Source organism: Miscanthus floridulus, chromosome 16 (assembly GCF_019320115.1).
Source record: "Miscanthus floridulus cultivar M001 chromosome 16, ASM1932011v1, whole genome shotgun sequence".
In the NCBI taxonomy this organism is placed as follows: Eukaryota; Viridiplantae; Streptophyta; class Magnoliopsida; order Poales; family Poaceae; genus Miscanthus; species Miscanthus floridulus.
The window spans coordinates 20815154-20833886 of NC_089595.1; the positions used below are offsets into that span (position 1 = coordinate 20815154).

The following is an 18733-nucleotide window of genomic DNA, read 5'->3' on the forward strand; positions in this document are numbered from 1 at the left end:
TCGGCGCCATCGATGCTGGCGCCGAGCCCCTGGGCTGGGGCGAGCTTACATGGAACGAAGCTCGGCGCCAGTCACTCTGGCGCCGAGCTCGGCGCCGTAGATGCTGGCGCCGAGCTCGGCGCCGTTGACGCTGGCGCCGAGCATGCAGTTTTAGGCACCGTTAACGACGTGCGTCGTCAGGTCGATTCGAATTCGAGGCGGCCCGAGGAGAATCTTGGTCAAACGACGACGGACGAGCCGGGGCTGGTGAAGAAGAACTTTGTGGCTAAATAAACTAATCCGTGCGCCGGTACCGGCTTTGCTAAAAGGTACCATTTTTAGATGCTGATACTCTACCGGCCGCGTGCAGATCTTGTAACTGTCCTCTGGCACTGTAGCATTGTTTGGAATATATGCTCTGGCCTCTGGACAACACCAGTCACTAGACGAGTGAGACCAGATCAGATCATCAGACGCACGCGTGAATAGCAAAGTACGACGTGCGTGATTTTACAGTAGAGGCCAGAGGGCCAGATTACGCCAGAGGGGAGGAAGGAAAGAAGAATCCACTGGATCAGGGACATGCAGCCGGGCGGGCAGGGCCATGCCTTGCCGTCCGTGTGCCGTCCTAGACGGGCAGGGCTGAATACCAGACCAGTCTGTCGATGGATCGATTGATGCGCGAGCAGAACAGAAGGGTTGACCTTGCCCTTTGGAGGCCTACGTTTGGTGAGGCCGATGGTTAGCAAGCACATCAAACACCCTAGTTTTACCGTGAGATGGATATATAAAATTAGCCAAATTCTAAGTTGCCCATCTTATGGTAAATTTAGGGACTTAACCAAAATTTTATATATCCATCTCACGGTAAAACAAGCCAAAATTTTATATATCCTGAAACTGCATGCTCGGCGCCAGCATCAACGGCGCCGAGCTCGGCGCCAAAGTGACTGGCGCCGAGCTTCGTTCCATGTAAGCTCGCCCCAGCCCAGGGGCTCGGCGCCAGGGACGCTGGTGCCGGGCTCGGTGCCAGCATCGATGGCGCCGAGCTAGGGTCAATTTTCTGAATTCTTTCCGCCAGGGGTTTATTTGAGAGAAACTTTCGAAAAAAGGGCTAAAAAGTAAAAAATTCGGGTTCCCTTATATTGAACCAGTGGAAAGCACTTACCACCGCTAGAACCCCACGTGCCTGCCTCCTCCAGCGCCGGCGCCGTGCACCCATGTGATAGCGCCACCGTCCTCTGCCCTCCCTCAGCGGCGCAGCACTGCAGTAGCGCCGACCGTGGCCTCCAGCGGCGGCGACGCACTGGAGCAGATCCGCCCTGTCTACGCTCGGCGCGCCGCCCCACTTGCGCCCTCCGCCAGTTGCACGGCGCGGCCGCACCGCCCTGCAGCAGCGCCGCCGCGGCGTGACCCGGCAACAGCGACGAGCCGCCTCCAGCCATCTCTCTCGCCCCCATGCCCGGCGTCGCCCCTCTACCGCGCCGCCCCCGTCGCCGGTCGCCCCTTTTCATCGTCGCCGCTCCACATCTCCTAAATGCATCTGAATCGACGGGTTCATGATGAGGTAACCACATCGATTCGTCATGTATCCATTGGTTGATTGTTGTTCTAGATTGTACCACATTTTCTGCCTTAACTCTCCACGTCCTCCTGCTCCCGTACACGAGCCAAGGCCACATCAATCCGATCCTCCAGTTCGGCAAGCGCCTCGCGGCGCACCGGGGCGTGCGGTGCACGCTCGCCGCGACGCGGTTCGTGCTCAGCAACAGCCAGCCGTGCCCCGGAGACGCCATCCGCATCGCCGCCATCTCGGACGGCTGCGACCGAGGCGGCCGCGCTGAGGCCGGCGCGGCCGCCGCGTACCTGTCTCAGCTGGAGTCGGCCGGGTCGGAGACCGTGGACCAGCTCCTCCGGTCCGAGGCGGAGCAGGGCCGGCCCGTGGACGTGGTGGTGTACGACGCGTTCCTGCCGTGGGCGCAGCGCGTGGCGCGGCGGCGCGGCGTCCCGTGCACGGCCTTCTTCACGCAGCCGTGCGCGGTGGACGTGGTGTACGCGCACGCGTGGGCCGGACGGGTACAGCCGCCGCTAGTGGGCGAGGAGCCGGTGGAGCTGCCCGGGCTGTCGCTCGGGCTCCGGCCGGTGGACATGCCGTCGTTTCTAGCCGATTCCAGCGGCTGCCACGCGTACCTGGACCTGCTGGTGAACCAGTTCGACGGCCTGCCCACGGCCGACCACGTCCTTGTCAACTCGTTCTACGAGTTGCAGCCACAGGTACGTCGTACGTTCTCTAGGTATCACTATTAATCACGCCGGCTAATTAACAACATCACACAGAAGCTAGTAATCCTGGATAAGGTGGTGACCAATGAATGGATCGTTGACATCGTTGATCTTTTTTTTAGCTCCACCATACTGCTGATTCTCAGAATTCTGGGGTTTCTTTCCCTGTGAACTGGAGGAAGAGGACTTATTCCACTTAGGTTTCCCTTATGGTTTAGAATTTTTGCCATTAAAGTTCTTTCTTTTGTTGTCCTTCACAAAATGAGCAGATTCACCTTGTGAGGACTTTATCCTCTCCTCTTCTTGAGCACACATTGAGATGAGCCTTTCTATGCCCCATCTTTCAGGCTACATATTGTAGTTCACAATAAATGTGTCATATTCTTTTGGCAAAGAAGCAAAAATCAAATGAATCAGGAAATCCTCCTCCTTCAAATTCATTTCTTTTAGCTTAGATGCCGTAGTGTTCATCTTCAAAATGTGCTCTCTTATGCTACCACCAGTGAATTTCTCATTCACAAGCTTCTTAATCAGTGAACTTGCTGTGGCCTTGGTAGACCCAGTAAACTGACTCTTGATTTTCTCAAGATATTCTTTGGCAGTAGCATATTCAGGGATTGAGCCCCTTATCTGATCTTCTATGGTGGCTTTGGCTACCAACAGGCACTTGCGGTTGAAGAGAGTCCATTGCCTATGTTCAAGGTCATATTTCATTCTTATTTCAGCATGATCACGCTTCCGAGAAGCGAAATCAGCGTCAGATTCATTGTCACCTCTCACCGGGTCCTCTGGCTCAGTAGGACACGGTGAGGTGATGGCAAAATCGACCTCTCCCAACGCAAATTTCAATTCATACTTCTCCCGCCACACACGGTGATTGGTTCCGTTGAGTGTCGGGATGTTGGCAATGTTCACAATGTATTTGCCTCCTGAAATCATACCAGAGTAAGTAAGAAACATTTATACATAAAATTCCATGCTTTAACTCAACGTTGGTCAAATTAAAACTTATAATTCATCCATGCAAAACATTTTACATCACCGTTGGGCAGAAGTAAAATTAATGCACGATTTCTCATGGATCAAAAGTTATAATATTGTTATTAACAACGTTGGTCAGAAAATAACAATATCATAATTGCATCAAAATTATCAGAAATTCATTTCTCTTAAAATTAAATTATCCCGTTGGTTCAAATTTAATCAAAGAGAACAATAATTATCATGCACAGCAGAAACATTAATGATCTTTTCATGTTATTATTTTCCAGAAGCACTAAAAAATTCATTCTGGGCAAAATATCGTTGGATAAAATTTGCACAGAAAATTGTGTCAAAATCATTCAAATTCATCAAAATATGCATTTAAAATTGTTTCTGGAAAATAATAAGAAAAAAATTTCTTGTTCTTCTTTCATTTTTCAGCCCAGCGCGGCCCAAGACGCGCTGAACCGGCTCGGTCCGGCTTGCCTCGCGCGCACAGGCCGCACCCAGGCCGCAACCTGGGCCTGGGCCGGCAAAACGCCGCGCACGCTCGATCCCGCCTGGGCCAGCGAGTTGGCCCAGCGTATCGCGGCCGTCCGTCTCGATCCGACGGCCGAGCGGCCGTTTCGCGCGGATCAAAACGTCGCCGCGACCGACGCCCTAGAAACCCTAGGCATTCGGCTCTTCCCCTCTCTTTCTCCTCGCTGCTTTTCTCTTCTCAGCCACAGCGGAGACGGCCGCCGCCGAGCAGCCGCAAGCGAGGAAAAGCAGAGCGGGCATTGGCGCCGTCGCTGGCCCCCTCGCCGGCGCGCGTGCTCCCCAACGGGTGAGCACGCCGCCGTCGAGCGGCCTAGCCGCGGCGCTTTCTTGGCCGAGCCCGGCGAGCCGTTTCTTGGCCGAGCCCGCGCCCTCGGCTCGGTTTCTCCTCCAGCGCCGGCGAAAGAACCAGTGCGTTTCTTCTTCTTCTTCCGCGCCGGTGGAGGTTCATCCCCGACGAACCCTAACCCTAGTTTTTCCCTTTCTGATTTTGAGTTTGTTCTTTTCGGTTTTATCCGAATGGGGAAAACTAGGGTTAGGGTTAGGGTTAGGGTTAGGGTTGTTTCTAGCCGATTCAATTTCTTTGCTGTTTATTTCTTTCTTTCGTTCATCCGAATGAAAAATGGGATTTGGGTTAGGGTTTGACCCTTCTTCTTTCTTCTTCCCCTTTTCCCCTCTTTCGGATTTGCGTCTAGGGTTCTTGGAATCCGACCCTCCCTTTTCCCCTTCTTCAATCCCTTGTTCAATTTTGTTTTTGGGAATTAGGATTAGGTCTTAGGGTTCGGTTTTCTACTTTCTTTCCCGATCCGCATCTGATTTCTTGACGAACCGTGGCTCTGATACCATTGTTAGCCTTAGTGTTCTTAGGTATGTTCATCGGATCGGGATACTTAGCACAGTAATAGAGCATTCGGATTTCACAAAGAGATTGAGAGATGGGTGATAGGTGGTAAACCGTCAAATGCCGTAGTTGTTGAAGCTTCGGCCGGGGTTTCGTTGACGGACGCCATCTGCGCGTCGGCAGCGACGGTCGGTGGAGAGGGAGTGGCGCTGTGGCGTCCTCGGCGGCGGCGTGAGCGTCGGGTGGCGTTGCCGGCGTCGGTGGTACTTCCCGTCGCTGGCAGCGCCCCTACTTTCGATCGGGTCTAGGGTTTAGGATGTCGGTGGGGTGACTGGCGGCGCGGTGAACTTCGTACTGCGAGCCCCGGCCCCCACCTTCCTTTATAGCGCTATGCGACGGGGGCCCACCAACCATGTAGGGTTGGGCGCCCCCGATCAGGGCGCGAGGACAAGGCCTAGTTAGGCCGTTGGGCCTAACTGGTGGGAGATCAATACTAACATTCTCCCCCTTGATCTCTCATCTATTCTTCGTTCTTTAATTTCATACTCAAAACTTTCAATTCATATTTTTCTTGCTTCCATCCTATTTCATCACAGATTAGTGCATAGAACTGTCCCATCGTCACAGCAATTAGAGCTGTTAGACTAACAGCCACAATACAATTCTCCGTTTTGAAATGTAAACTTTCTTTGGGCCCTTCGTATGTTCGGGTATCATAGGCTTTCCATTAAACCCATGCCGGCTACGTGTTCTCTGAACACGTTGGGTGGTAAGCCCTTTGTGAGCGGATCCGCGAGCATTTTCTCTATACTTATATGCTCAAGATTTATTATATGATCCCGAACTTTATCTTTCACAACATAGTACTTTATGTCAATGTGTTTGGCAGCACCACTTGACCTATTGTTGTGAGCATACTGTACCGCTAGATTGTTATCACAATACAATCTCAGTGGTTCATTTATATCATCAATCACTTTCAATCCGGGTATGAATTTCTTCAGCCAATTCACCTGCCCCGTTGCCTCATAGCATGCTACAAACTCGGCATACATTGTCGAGGATGTAGTTACGGTTTGTTTGGAGCTTTTCCACGATATAGCCCCTCCTGCGAGAGTAAATACATATCCTGACGTGGATTTTCTTTCGTCTCCCGCATAATCAGAATCTGAATACCCCTCTATCTGCAGGGAATTAGATCTTCTATACGTAAGCATGAGGCCTTTCGTACCCTGCAAATAACGCAGGACTTTCTTCACTAATTTCCAATGTTCAATTCCTGGATTCTTTTGATATCTGCCAAGTAACCCGGTAATAAAAGTTAAGTCAGGGCGTGTACACACTTGAGCATATTGTAAACTTCCAACAGCTGAAGCATATGGTACCGCTTTCATTCGGTCAATTTCATATTGGTTCTTGGGACACTGATGTTCCCCAAATCTATCGCCCTTGACTATAGGAGCAGGTGAAGGACTGCACGCATGCATACTAAATTTCTTCAAGACCTTTTCTATGTATGCCTTTTGCGATAATCCTAGAACCCCTTTTCTCCTGTCTCGGTGAATCTCTATTCCCAAAACGAACGAGGCCTCACCGAGATCTTTTATATCAAAGTTCGAGGACAAGAATTTCTTCGTTTCCATTAGTAGATTGATATCACTACTAGCAAGCAAGATATCATCCACATACAAAATTCGGAATATGTACTTTCCATTCCTGAACTTTGCATAAACGCAATTGTCCTCAACATTTTCTTCAAACCCAAAACCTTTTATCGTTCTATCAAACTTCAAATACCACTGTCTTGAAGCTTGTTTCAATCCGTAGATTGATTTCTTCAGGCGGCATCCCATATTTTCCTTTCCTTTTACGACAAAACCTTTCGGTTGTGCCATATAAACATTTTCTTCCAAATCCCCATTTAGGAAAGCCGTCTTTACATCCATTTGATGTAACTCCAAATCATAGTGGGCTACAAGTGCCATTATAATTCTAAAGGAATCTTTACATGAGACTGGAGAAAACGTCTCATTGTAATCAATCCCTTCTCTTTGCGTGAAGCCTTTCGCCACGAGTCGCGCTTTAAATCTTTCTATATTCCCTTGGGAGTCATATTTCGTTTTGTAGACCCATTTACAGCCTACTGTTTTGGCTCCTTTAGGAATATTTTCTAAGTCCCAAACTTTATTGGTACTCATTGATTTCAATTCATCTTCCATGGCCTTAAGCCACTTTGATGAGTGGTCGCTTCTCATGACTTCTTCAAATGAGGTGGGATCGTCCCCCATCTGACATTCTTCAGTTTCATAAACTTCATAGTCATCAGTAATAGCTGATCTTCTTATTCTTTGAGACCTTCTAGGTGCCTCCGGCACTTATTCCACATTGGGCTGTTGTTGTTCTTCCTCATATGCAACATTTGGTTCTATAGTTTCCTCAAGGATAGGTTCCTCAAGGACAGGTTCCTCATGTTCATTCATTGTTGCCACGGGAGAACTTGCAACAGGTGTTGGCACTACAGTGTCCTGCACTATCGGTGCAACAGCAGCAGGTAGCGTGAAGAATGGTTCTTCAACCATCGGAGTGGGTACATGTACCCGCTTCTCCTGTAGGCTAATTTCTTGTGCTACCACGCTCCCCCTGATCATGTTATCCTCCAAGAACACAGCGTGTCTTGTTTCTACAATCTTCGTATGTCTGTCAGGACAATAGAAGCGATATCCTTTCGATCTTTCTGGATAGCCAATAAAATGGCAGCTGACTGTCTTGGAGTCTAACTTTCCTATGTTTGGGTTAAACACTTTTGCCTCAGCTGGACAGCCCCACACACGCAAATGGTTAAGTGAGGGTTCCCTTCCTGTCCATAATTCATACGGTGTTTTAGGCACCGATTTACTTGGTACTCGATTAAGTATGTGAATGGCGGTTTTCAGTGCCTCCATCCATAAACTAATCGGTAATGTGGAGTAACTCATCATGCTTCTTACCATATCCATTAAGGTACGGTTACGTCTTTCAGCCACTCTATTCTGCTGAGGCTCCCCCGGTGTGGAGTACTGAGCAACTATGCCATTTTCCTGTAGGAATCTTGCAAAAGGTCCAGGAATTTGGCCATATGGGGTATGTCGCCCATAGTACTCTCCACCTCGGTCTGATCGTACTATCTTGATTTTCTTGTTGTGCTGATTTTCAACTTCAGCTTTAAATATTTTGAATTTATCTAATGCTTTCGATCTTTCTTTAATTGGATAAATATTGCCATAACGAGAGTGATCGTCTGTGAATGTTATAAACGAGTCATAACCATCCACACTTTTCACAGGAAAAGGACCACATATGTCTGTGTGGATTATTTCTAAAATTCCTGTGCTTCGTTTGGCATCTTTCTTAATTTTCTTGACATACTTTCCTTTAATGCAATCAATACATTGTTCTAAATCTGAAAATTCTAAGTGCAGGAGAATTGATTCCTTAACCAATCGTTCCATTTTCCCCCTCGAAATATGGCCCAAGCGACAATGCCATAATTTTGAAGAGACAGTATCAATTCTCTTCCGCTTCTTAGTTACATCCGTAGATGGGGAATCATTCACATTCTCATCACATACATTGTTCGCATTCTCAGCAAGAGATAATAAATAAAGCTTGTCTTGTCGGAAGGCAAGACCAACACATTTATTATTAACTAGTATCTTACACTTGCCATCACCAAAATGGCAATCAATTCCATCATCATCAAGTTTCGAAACACTTATCAAATTTCTACGCAAAGAGGGAACATAAAGTACTTCTTTAAGTCTAAGTACAAAACCATTATTCAATTCTAAAGAAAAAACTCCAATGGCTTCAACATTGGCTTGCACTCCATTTGCAACTTTAATCGTTCTTTCTCCTCTTTGCAAGGTTCTCGTCCCACTTAACCCCTGTAAAAAATTTGCAACATGAGTAGTTGCTCCTGAATCAACCCACCAAGTGGATGTATCATAACATAAATACAGGGATTCATCTACAAATGTAATAAATTCATCACCTTTCTTTAGCAGAGATTTCAGGAAGTCTGGACAATCCCGGCAAGCCGTTCCTGTGGATCGTTAGGGCATCGGAGACTTCCAAGATCCCTGACAAGTTTGCCGACAAGGCGAAGGAGAGAGGCCTCGTTGTGACGTGGGGCCCTCAGCTAGAGGTGCTAGCGCACCCGGCTGTTGGGTGCTTCATGACACATTGCGGATGGAACTCGACGACGGAGGGACTGAGCGCCGGCGTGCCGATGAGGTGCTAGCGCACCCGGCTGTTGGGTGCTTCATGACACATTGCGGATGGAACTCGACGACGGAGGGACTGAGCGCCGGCATGCCGATGGTGGCGATGCCACAGTGGTCTGATCAGCCTGTGAACGCCAAGTACATTGAGGATGTGTGGAGAGTGGGCGTGCGGGTGCGGCCCGACAAGGATGGTGTGGTCAGGAAGGAGGAGGTCGAGAGATGTGTAAGGGAGGTGATGGATGGCGACAGGAGCATGGAGTATCAGCAAAATGCAGCTAAGTGGAAGGAGAAGGCTAGGAAGGCCATGAGTGAAGGTGGCAGCTCAGATAACAACATCATAGAGTTTCTTGGCAAGCTAGGACTGAAAGTCTAAATGAGCTGGGTAGAAATTTTCGTCTCTCTTGGTTCTGCATTTGTTATCTTTGCCGAGCGAGCATTGTCTCTCTCCTTGAAATTCCCTCTGCTATTAAATAATGTGCATCATTTAAATGTAATAATAAATCGTGGAAGATGTTGGAAGTCTTGCTTATGGAGTAACCCTGAGCCAATGTGGCATGGTGAAATTTTCCTTTAATCGGCATGTTCGCTGGTTGGTTTCTGGGCTAATAAGCTCGGCTGGTGCTGGTTTGTTGTGAGAGAAAAATACTGTAGGCTGGCTGATAAGCCCTGACTGAAACCAACAAGCGAACATGCTGAATGTCAAGACCCTAATACTCACTCTGCCTCAAAAGAGTGACACTCTAGTGTTGAAAATTTGTTCTATATATAAAAAATGTTATTTTACCTTCTGAACAAGCTAGGTATGTAGGAGCTTGCGGACCTAATTCTTTGAACATCTCAAAATGCTGACCAAATGATTCAAAATCAAAACAAGAGTAAAAACGTAACAGTTTTTTTTTTTAAAAAAAATGTAAAAGCAAATCGGCATAGGCAAAGTTGTCTTTCTACAGATAAATTGACACAATTAGATCCTTCTAATGGAGTAGGGACATACTGAATCTTCAGTTTGAAAAAAAGCAAGGGGGAACTCATCAAAATGAAAAAGGACAAAATCAACATTTACTTTTAAAATAGGGGTATAAATACAAAACCTACTTTTTATAATGACTGTGATTGGTACTTCCTGTGTTCAAAACTATAAGATGTTTTACCTTTTCTAGATACATTATTTTTATATCTAGACATAATATATACTATATAAGCGTACGGTAAAAACCATATATTTATAAAAGTCAAAACGTCTTATATAATTTAAAATGGAGGGAGTAACTTTATTTAAAGACAATAAAATATGTCCGATTGATGTTATAGTAAGATGACAGCTAGTGCCATTTTCCACCAAATCATGAACTCTCGCCTCTCGGTCATCATTTTCAAGTATTTCGGCGCAGAAACCGAGTATACTAAAGCTTATGCATTCAATCACAGTAGGTTGAAAAAGTAATCAGCAAGGCCTGCTGTTGTAGTTGCACTGCCCCCGCATAAAGTTGGCCATGCAGCCCGCGGCCCGGCGTTTTGGCCCGGCACGGGCACGGCACGGCCCGGTGGCCAGCGGGCCCGGGCCGGCACGGCCCGAGGCACCAGGTCGTGCCTGGGCCGCCACCCCGGCCCGTGGCACGGCACGGGCACGGCCCGGTGCAAAGAGGCGGCCCGGTGGCGGCCCGGTGCCCCAACGGCTTCATTTGGCCCAGCAAGGGAGGCAGCCCACGAACCCAGCCCACCCCGCCGCATATATAAGCCGCTGCCCGCTGCCACCCTCTCCATCCCTACTCCTATGTCCCTAATCCCCATTCCTCCCCCGCCGCGCCGTCTGCTCTCGCTCGCTGCCTTCCTCTCGCTCTCGCATTCGCGATCCACCGCCGTCGCCGCTCTCCATCGACCATCGTCGTCCGTCCTCTCTGGCACCGGTGACCTCGCCGGCGCTCCTCCACCTCGCACTGAGTTCGCTAACCCCGTCTCCTCCCTCCTTTTCCTCTCCTGTTTCCTCTCGCTCTCGCTCGGAATCGGTGAACCATGTGAGTTCGTGTTCATGTCACTCCCTCCTCCCCCACCTCACCGTCGATTCTAATCGGTGTCTGTCTCATCCTCTGGCTGGCTCACTGGCTTCTTCATCTCCGGCACCGGTTTCTGGGAAAGCAGGTTCGTCACTTTCCCTAACCCTAGATCTGCTCTTCTCTGCTCTGTCTCTCTCTGATCTCTGTCTCTCAAGTGTCATCTCTCACTCTTCTTCTTCTTTGTGTGCAGGTTGGTGCCTGACGCCGCGTCTTCCTCCTCTGGAGTAGACATGGCCAGGCCGCCAAAGCGCCCGTTGAGGGACGGTGCTGGAGCTGCTGGAGGTCGAGGTCGTGGACGGCTGTCCGGCTCGTCCGCGAGCGGTTGCGGTTCCGGCATCGCAACGCGGGGGAGGATCAGCATCCCCTCGGCGACGGCGAGGACCAGGCGCCGCACCCGGACGACGAGCTAGAAGTCGAGGACGACGACGACCTACGTGATGATGCAGCCGGTCTGTTCGGCATCGACCTCGGTGACGGCAACCAGCCCATCGATCTCGATGGCGACGACGGTGATGGTGGAGTTGAGGTCTCCACTGACACTCATGGTACCTCAACCACCTCTGGTAAGAAAGTTTCTGCTGTTTGGGATTACTTCCATGAGATTAAGGAGAATAAAATTCGAGTTGCTGCCATCTGTAAACATTGTCGGGCGCGATACACTGCTAGATCGTCTGCTGGCACTGGCCATTTGAGACGGCACATGTATTCCTGTATGAGAAAACGTAATCATGCTAGTATGGTCTAGTCTAAGCTTGCTCTGAATCCTGATGGTTTGAAAAAATGGGTGTATGATCCTATGCTTGCTCGCACTGAGTTGTGCCGTTTGATTGCTAGGCTAGACCTTCCTTTAGGGATAGGTGAGACACAGGCTTGGGAGGATTACATTAAGCGTGCTCATAATCCTCTGTTCGAGAAGGTTTCTAGGCAGACCACCACTAGAGATATGTGTAAACTTTTTGATGAACAAAGCTTACTTGGTCAGTGACCCTGTCACATGTTATGAGGAATCCTTTGACATACTCCTCTGGTGGCGTGACCACAAGCTAACCTATCCAATCATATCTATTATGGCTTGAGATATCATGTCTGTCCCTGTATCTACTGTCTCTTTCGAGTTTTGTTTCAGCTGTACATCCAGGATACTCGAAGACCGGCAGCGGCGCTTGTTGCCTGAGCATGTGGAGATGCTCACCTGCATCAAGGACTGGGAGCAAGGTGCAAGAAGGGAACAACATACACCTGAGGACCTAGACCTGGAGGAGGCATTCAAGAACCTCTTCCTCAATGAACAAGGTGAAGGCAGCGACACCGGCAGCGACAGCGGCGGTACTGCTGGTGGTGGATAGAAGAAGAAGAAGAGAAGAGGAGAGGTAGTCACTCACTCAACTGAAACTTCCATATTGCTTCTTTACATTCAAGTTCACTAACATTGCTTGCTTCTGTACAATTTTGCAGGTACTTTTGGTGTGACAGAGTGAGACAGTGAGTCACTATGAATGTTGCCACTGATGTTGGCAGTTGGCTATTGTAATAGGATAGAACTTTTGCTGCTGTGAACTCACTAAGTCACATTGTCACAACGACTTTGCCACTGATGTTGGCTATTGTAATAGGATAGAAGAACTAAGACTTTGACACTTTAGAGCTGGTTGTACTCTTTTTTCTTTTTTAGGGTTTCTCACAAGGGTGAGTTTTACCTAGAAAGGTTTTTAATGAGGCAGCATTGCACAAAACAGCTCATATTCATATAATGATATAATCTTGTCTTTTGTCCCTTGTCCTTGTGTTCTGAGTTGTGAGTTTGAGACTTGTGTCTTGTGAGTTTGAATTGTGATCGTGAAATGTGAATCCTGTGGTTTAGAATTCTGAGAATATGAGTTTTGAATCTGATGTGAATCTGACGTGAATCTTGTGGTTTTGAATCTCTGAGTTATGAATCTGATGGTAAAATCATGTTGAAAATGATCAAGTCCTTAAAGACTTAGTTATTTTTGCAGCCGGGCTATGGCCCGGCACGGCCCGGTGAAAATGGTCGTGCCCAACGGGCGGCACGGCACGGCCAAACGGCCCACGGGCCGTGCCTTGGGCCGGAGGCCAGGCACGAGCACGCCATAGGCACGGCACGGCCGGCACGGTGGCCCGGTGAGACACGACGAGGCGTTGGGCTGGCACAGCCCGATGGCCATCTATACCCCCGCACGCCGCAGCCCACTAGCCCAGTGAACAACCATGGCAGAGCGAGATTCAGAGCACAGCGTCCACGCCATCCTGCTCCCGTACCCGAGCCAAGGCCACATCAACCCGATCCTCCAGTTCGGCAAGCGCCTCGCCGCGCACCGCGGCGTCTGGTGCACTCTGGCCGTGACCCGGTTCGTGCTCGGCCAGAGCGGCCAGCCGCCCCCGGGAGGCGCCGTCCACATCACCGCCATCTCCGACGGCTGCGACCGCGGCGGCTTCAGCGAGGCCGGCGGGATCGAGGTGTACACGGCCCGGCTGGAGTCGGTTAGGTCGGAAACCGTGGGCGAGATCCTCCAGTCCGAGGCCGCGCAGGGGCGGCCGGTGTGCGCGCTGGTGTACGACGCGTTCCTGCCGTGGGCGCAGCGGGTGGGGCGGCGCCGCGTGCGCGGCGTTCTTCACGCAGTCGTGAGCGGTGGACGTGGCGTACGGGCACGCCTGGGCCGGGCGGGTGGAGCCGCCGCTCGACCTGCCCGGGCTCCCTGCCGGGCTCAGGCCAGGCGACCTGCCGACGTTCTTGACCGATACAGACGATCGCGGGTACCTGGACCTGCTGGTGAACCAGTTCGGCGGCATGGACACGGCAGACCATGTCTTGGTCAACTCGTTTATAGGAAAGTTGTAGAGGAAAAAGTTCTGCAACTTTATGGTTTATGATGACTTTTTTATTGAAAGTTGTCTCGATACCGAAAAAAAATGATATAATGTTCAGATCTATATTTGTGAATCTAAACATTATGGACCTGTTTGGTTACAAGCCAATCTTTGCCAAATCAAAATAAGGGCAACTTCAAAAGAATTGGCACCCAATTGGTGTGGTGCCAACATTTTGGCAATACCCTCCAAATTTTTAGCAACACAACATTGTTTCTCTCTTGTTGGTAGCAAATAAAATACCAACCTTCATTCTCTTACCAAAATATTGGCTTGCCCTAATACGGTGTACCCATATTTTGGCTTGCCCAAAAATTAGCTTGGCAAAATTTGGCTTCCAACCAAGCAGGTCCTATATCCATTATTTTGGTATCGAGATGGATTCAAACGAAAATGTTGTGAACTGTAAGGTCGTAGATTTCATTGTTCAAATATACAATTCTTATATAAATTGGATTGGACACAACTAAAATATAACATAGGTTTATCAATCAAAAGGAAAACTTTAACTAACATGCGTTTAGATCCTTAATAACGGAAAGATAAATCATAAATAAATAAATCGTCGTACAAATAAAAATTGTTTTTTTTCAAGAAAAAAATAGTTGAATTCAGCTAACTCAGTGAATTTTTGGTGTGGCGTGGAGTGTCAATGCTTGAAGGATCCGTAGGTCTGCAGTATGGTTGAGATGAAGGTGATGAAGGCGACGAACTCGGCGACGACGGCCCATGGCACGGTGAAGTAGTTGCGCTTCACGTCCGCCCACATCATGAAGAGCGGGTGCTGGCTCCGCTCCCGCAGCTTGTGCCGCGTCTCGCCCAGGTAGCTCTTCTCCAGCTCCGCCGCCGCCTCGCTCGCCGCGCCCACGCGCTTGAAGAACCGCGCCACGTCCTCCTTGCTCTCGCTCCCGGACGACGCCACCACCTCCGCCGCCACCAGCACCCCCGCGTCCTCCGGCGACTGCACCAGCTTCGCCATGAGCCACACGTACGCCGACACGTCCCCGGCGCGCTGGTCCGCGGACTGCTCGAACGCCATCAGGTTCAGCAGCAGCGGCGCCGTCCGGAACTCGATCCGCAGCTGCGGCAGGCGCAGCCGGTCCTCGTGCGCCAGCTTCACGGCCAGCGGCACTGGGCCAAGCACCGACGCGATGCCCGCGGGCGCCTTGCCCGTGCTGCCGCCGCGCGCCTTGTTGAACCGCACCCACATCCGCTTCAGGTCGCTCGCCGACGGCAGGTCCTCCCGCCCGTAGCTCGCGCGCCACCGGCTCTCCTCGGGTAGGATCGGGTACAGCAGCGGCACCAGGAGCAGCAGCGGGAGGCGCCGCAGCAGCCGCGCCGCCTCTTGCATCATCTCCACCGGCGCCGCGTCCTGGATCCGCGGCGGCGGCTCCCACCCGGTGCGCGCCGCGGTGACCATCGCGTGGAGCAGGTGCAGGATGTGGCAGACGTCGTTCGCGGCCGGCAGCCCCTCGCTCATGTCGCGGCCCTTCTCGCCGGCGAGGTAGTACAGCACCAGCTTCATGACCAGGTCCGCCGGCTGGTACAGCGTGCTGTCGAACCCCGGCAGCCTGGTGCTCTTGATGAGGTCGACGAGGACGAAGAACGGGATCTGGTTCTCGGCCAGGACGAGGTCGACGGACAGCTGCACGGGCCCGAACGGCGTGGCGTGCAGCGACGCCTCCTCTACTCCCGTGGAGACGTTGACGAGGTGCTCGATGATGAAGCAGCCGTCGAGCACCAGCATCTGGATCAAGTCCTCGGCGCTCATGTCGACGTCCTCGGCGGCGTACATGGCGCGGGCCTCCCGCTCGCGCCCGGCGACGAGGCGGACGTAGCCCTCGATGACGGCGAGGTGGCGTGCGGGGTCCGGGTGGCCGCGGGAGATGAGGCTGTGGAGATAGGCCATCTTGAGCCGGTAGCCGGCGCGAAGCCGGCGGTCCGCGGCGTGGAGCGGGCCGATGGCGACGAGCCCCGGCGTGTAGGCGTCCCGGTTGTGCTCGCGGACGTGGTCGGGGACGCGGGACACGCGGAGGGTGTTCGTCATGATCCGGTGCTGCTCCGTAGCCGCCGCGTCCTCCTGCTGCTGCGCCAGGCGGCGCGCCAGCCACTCCACGTGCACCGTGATGTCGTCGCCCGCCATGGCCGCTGGCCAGGAGCTCGTCTGGTTGGCTAGCTAGCTAGCGATCCACGGCCGCGGCACTGTAGGAGATCGACATGCGTGCGCGCGGACATGTATTATATAGCTCGTATTCGAGTGGCGAATCAAGCTAACAACATGGATATAGAATCATGAGTTCTTAACTGAGATTGGTTAGAGAGAGACGATGATGACATGAACACGCAAGAATTTCTGGAGTATACGATCTCTGGAGTGATGGAGCAAACTGGTAGCTAGATTCGTAGCTTTCGTTGGTGACAAAGATGGCATACATGGAGAGACCACATAGGATGAAAAAGTGAGTGCTACTGTCAGGCTGTTGTGAGCTGCTTCTAGCAGAGGATAATTCTTTGCTTTGCTTGTGGGATGCAGAACAGCAGGATATGCGTAAGCTTGTCGTTTTGAGTGTATTCTAGTACTATTCTTCTCCCAAATCATATTTTTTTTGTGTGAAAAATAAATATGATCAAATTCCGGAGGCATTCCTGGTTGCAAAGCAACCATGAGCTTTTCTTCTGCAAATAACTGGAACATGTTGGAATTGGAACTCATTTTGTTCAACCCAGTAACTGATCATGTTGGTGACAACATTGTAAACTTTGTTTTAAGTGCTGTGCTTTATTTTGAATTTTGGTCGTATACTGAACAAAAGTAAGCATGTACAAATGGCAGGCGCAAAGTTTTCTTTCAGCATGACAATCAACAAGAAGTGCACACTGAAAGTCTGAAACTATTTTACCTGGCAGCTACAGTGTTCAAAACTAGCAAAAGGTAGTTCGTGCAAACAGGGGTAGCTAGCTTTTTTTTTTCTTATTGTAACAAGTGTTTTTTCTACTTGATTAATTGTCCTCTCGCGCGCATGCTCTGTTATTACATCCATCGAAGCAATCTGTATATAGCTACAACCAACTAATTTATTGGATTAAAAAAATATCACTATAATTCTCTCATCTTTTTTTTTTTTGTTACCTAGGCTTCATTTGGAACAGGAGTTTTTCCCTTTTTTTTTTCCTTACACAGGCTTTATTTGGAACACGTGAGTTTTTCCCTATTCCTTAGTTTTTTATGTGAAATTGAACCGATTCATGTAAATTCTTTTACGATCCTCGTGAAGTTCTTGCATTCTAAACAGGCTCTCATAGCCTTTGGTTTTCTTTCCGTGACCTCCAATATTCCTTAGTTAAACCGTTGTCCAAGATTTTGACAATTATTTAGTTTCCTAGTCCTCTTATTTATTTAAATCTTGGATATTCTATTACATACATGTATCACATTTCCCCCCCTAAAATATCGCCATATTCACCATAATGTTGTTCAGGCCCGTTGTGGCCATTACTACCTTAAGTAGCCATTGGTCGGTCCTATCCTCATGCCAACATCCTTCGGTGCCACAAGCCTTCCAAAAAAACAGTAGAAGGATCACTGGCGCTAGTGAGCTGCTGATCTCGGGCCTAATACCTATGCCATTCTACTGCATCGCTGACTGACATGTTGTGATCATGTTTGCTTCCACTTGTGACTAGCTTGTCACAAAGGAAAAAAAAGTTGAACACTATCCATTGCGTTGCTCGTGAGCTTGCCACACATGCGCATCGAGGATTTGAATGTGAGATATCAAAGGTCGATATGTTTTTCATGATTTTAACCCCGGGCACCAAAACATGCGTCCCTTCACTAGGTCATCACCATAAAAGTCATCGGATTTGAGCCATGATTGTTGGAATCGATAGGTTCCATTTGGATGTTCCCCTTTTATCGATGTCGACAGTGACGCTAAAACTTTTCGATGAGGAACACGGGGAAAGAACTACTCGTCAAGCTTAGGGCTATGATGAAAGAACATGCCGAGATGGTGAAAGGATTGGTTGATGGCTAGAGTGGGGGGGGGGGGGGGGTTGAATGGCCCTAATAAGCACCACTCAAGCCTAGTCTAACAAGAGTGCCCCTACACAATTCTAGGAGCAAAGCTTACCAACTAGCACGACAAACAAGAAGCTCCTACATAATTCTAGTGGGCAAAGTAAACAACAAGTTAAACACTAGAACAAGCAAACTACTCAAATTAAGCTACTCGGATAGTCGAGCTATACACAAGCACAAGAACAGCAATTGTAAAGAGCAAGTGTAGAAATGTGCACACCAAGGGAGACAAAGAGATACGATGATTTTTCTCTCGAGGTTTGGTTGCTTGCCGGCGACCTACTCCCGTTGTAGCGAGTCCGAGGATTGTCGCTCCTCTACAAGCTCAACAAGCTCTCAAACTTGGCTCTGACATGAGTGCTTACCTATGAGCCGATTGATCAGCTTCATACTCCAACAACCATGAATCCAATAGAGTTGCTCTTCACAATCTCCTGCAGAAATGAGCACAAGAGCCCCTCAAAATCCTCCACCGGAGCCCCCCCACAATCACCAAGAAGTGCTCAATGGTGCTCGCTGCTCCAGGATCCTTTTTTATTTTTTGTTATTTCCTTGATGTGTATTTTACATACCACAGTAATTTGCTATAGAGAATTTCTATTAATTAAAGGTAGGTGTTAAGGTAGCGGCAACCACCAATAGTAACAAGAAATACGTAGCAACAACGATTCCCTTAGTGCCACTAGACACATACTCTCAATGCAAATTCACTAGATCGCCCCAATCTCAACAAAACACAATCTCAAGTGTGCTTATTGAGTGGAGTGTGTTATTGAGATCTAATGTGTGTGGATACCAATAGGAAGTGCTAAGAGGGCCAAAT

General features: G+C 49.6%; 3 protein-coding genes, 1 long non-coding RNA gene and 1 pseudogene across 4 annotated transcripts; 4 read left to right on the plus strand and 1 right to left on the minus strand.

Annotated features, from left to right (window-relative positions):
• The first annotated feature begins 883 nt into the window (after nucleotides 1–883).
• LOC136510388 (UDP-glucosyltransferase UGT13248-like) lies at nucleotides 884–8916 on the plus strand. Its single transcript, XM_066504854.1, has 4 exons — nucleotides 884–925; nucleotides 1235–1478; nucleotides 1595–2253; nucleotides 8668–8916. The coding sequence occupies exons 1-4, from the start codon at nucleotides 884–886 to the stop codon at nucleotides 8785–8787; spliced, it is 1065 nt and encodes a 354-aa protein (XP_066360951.1). The 3' UTR covers nucleotides 8788–8916.
• LOC136510389 (flavonol 7-O-beta-glucosyltransferase UGT74F1-like) lies at nucleotides 8852–9259 on the plus strand. The gene has a single exon (XM_066504855.1). The coding sequence runs from the start codon at nucleotides 8852–8854 to the stop codon at nucleotides 9257–9259; it is 408 nt and encodes a 135-aa protein (XP_066360952.1).
• A 696-nt stretch (nucleotides 9260–9955) lies between these two features.
• On the plus strand, nucleotides 9956–12984 carry LOC136514295 (uncharacterized). Its single transcript, XR_010773600.1, has 3 exons — nucleotides 9956–11025; nucleotides 11131–12310; nucleotides 12396–12984. It is a non-coding gene; the product is annotated as an uncharacterized lncRNA (long non-coding RNA).
• Nucleotides 12985–13169: 185 nt separating this feature from the next.
• Nucleotides 13170–13800, plus strand: LOC136510390 (UDP-glucosyltransferase UGT13248-like; annotated as a pseudogene).
• A 649-nt stretch (nucleotides 13801–14449) lies between these two features.
• Nucleotides 14450–16164, minus strand: LOC136510090 (UPF0481 protein At3g47200-like). Its single transcript, XM_066504656.1, has one exon. It carries the CDS (start codon nucleotides 15970–15972, stop codon nucleotides 14479–14481), a length of 1494 nt encoding a protein of 497 aa, XP_066360753.1. The 5' UTR covers nucleotides 15973–16164; the 3' UTR covers nucleotides 14450–14478.
• Nucleotides 16165–18733: the final 2569 nt, after the last annotated feature.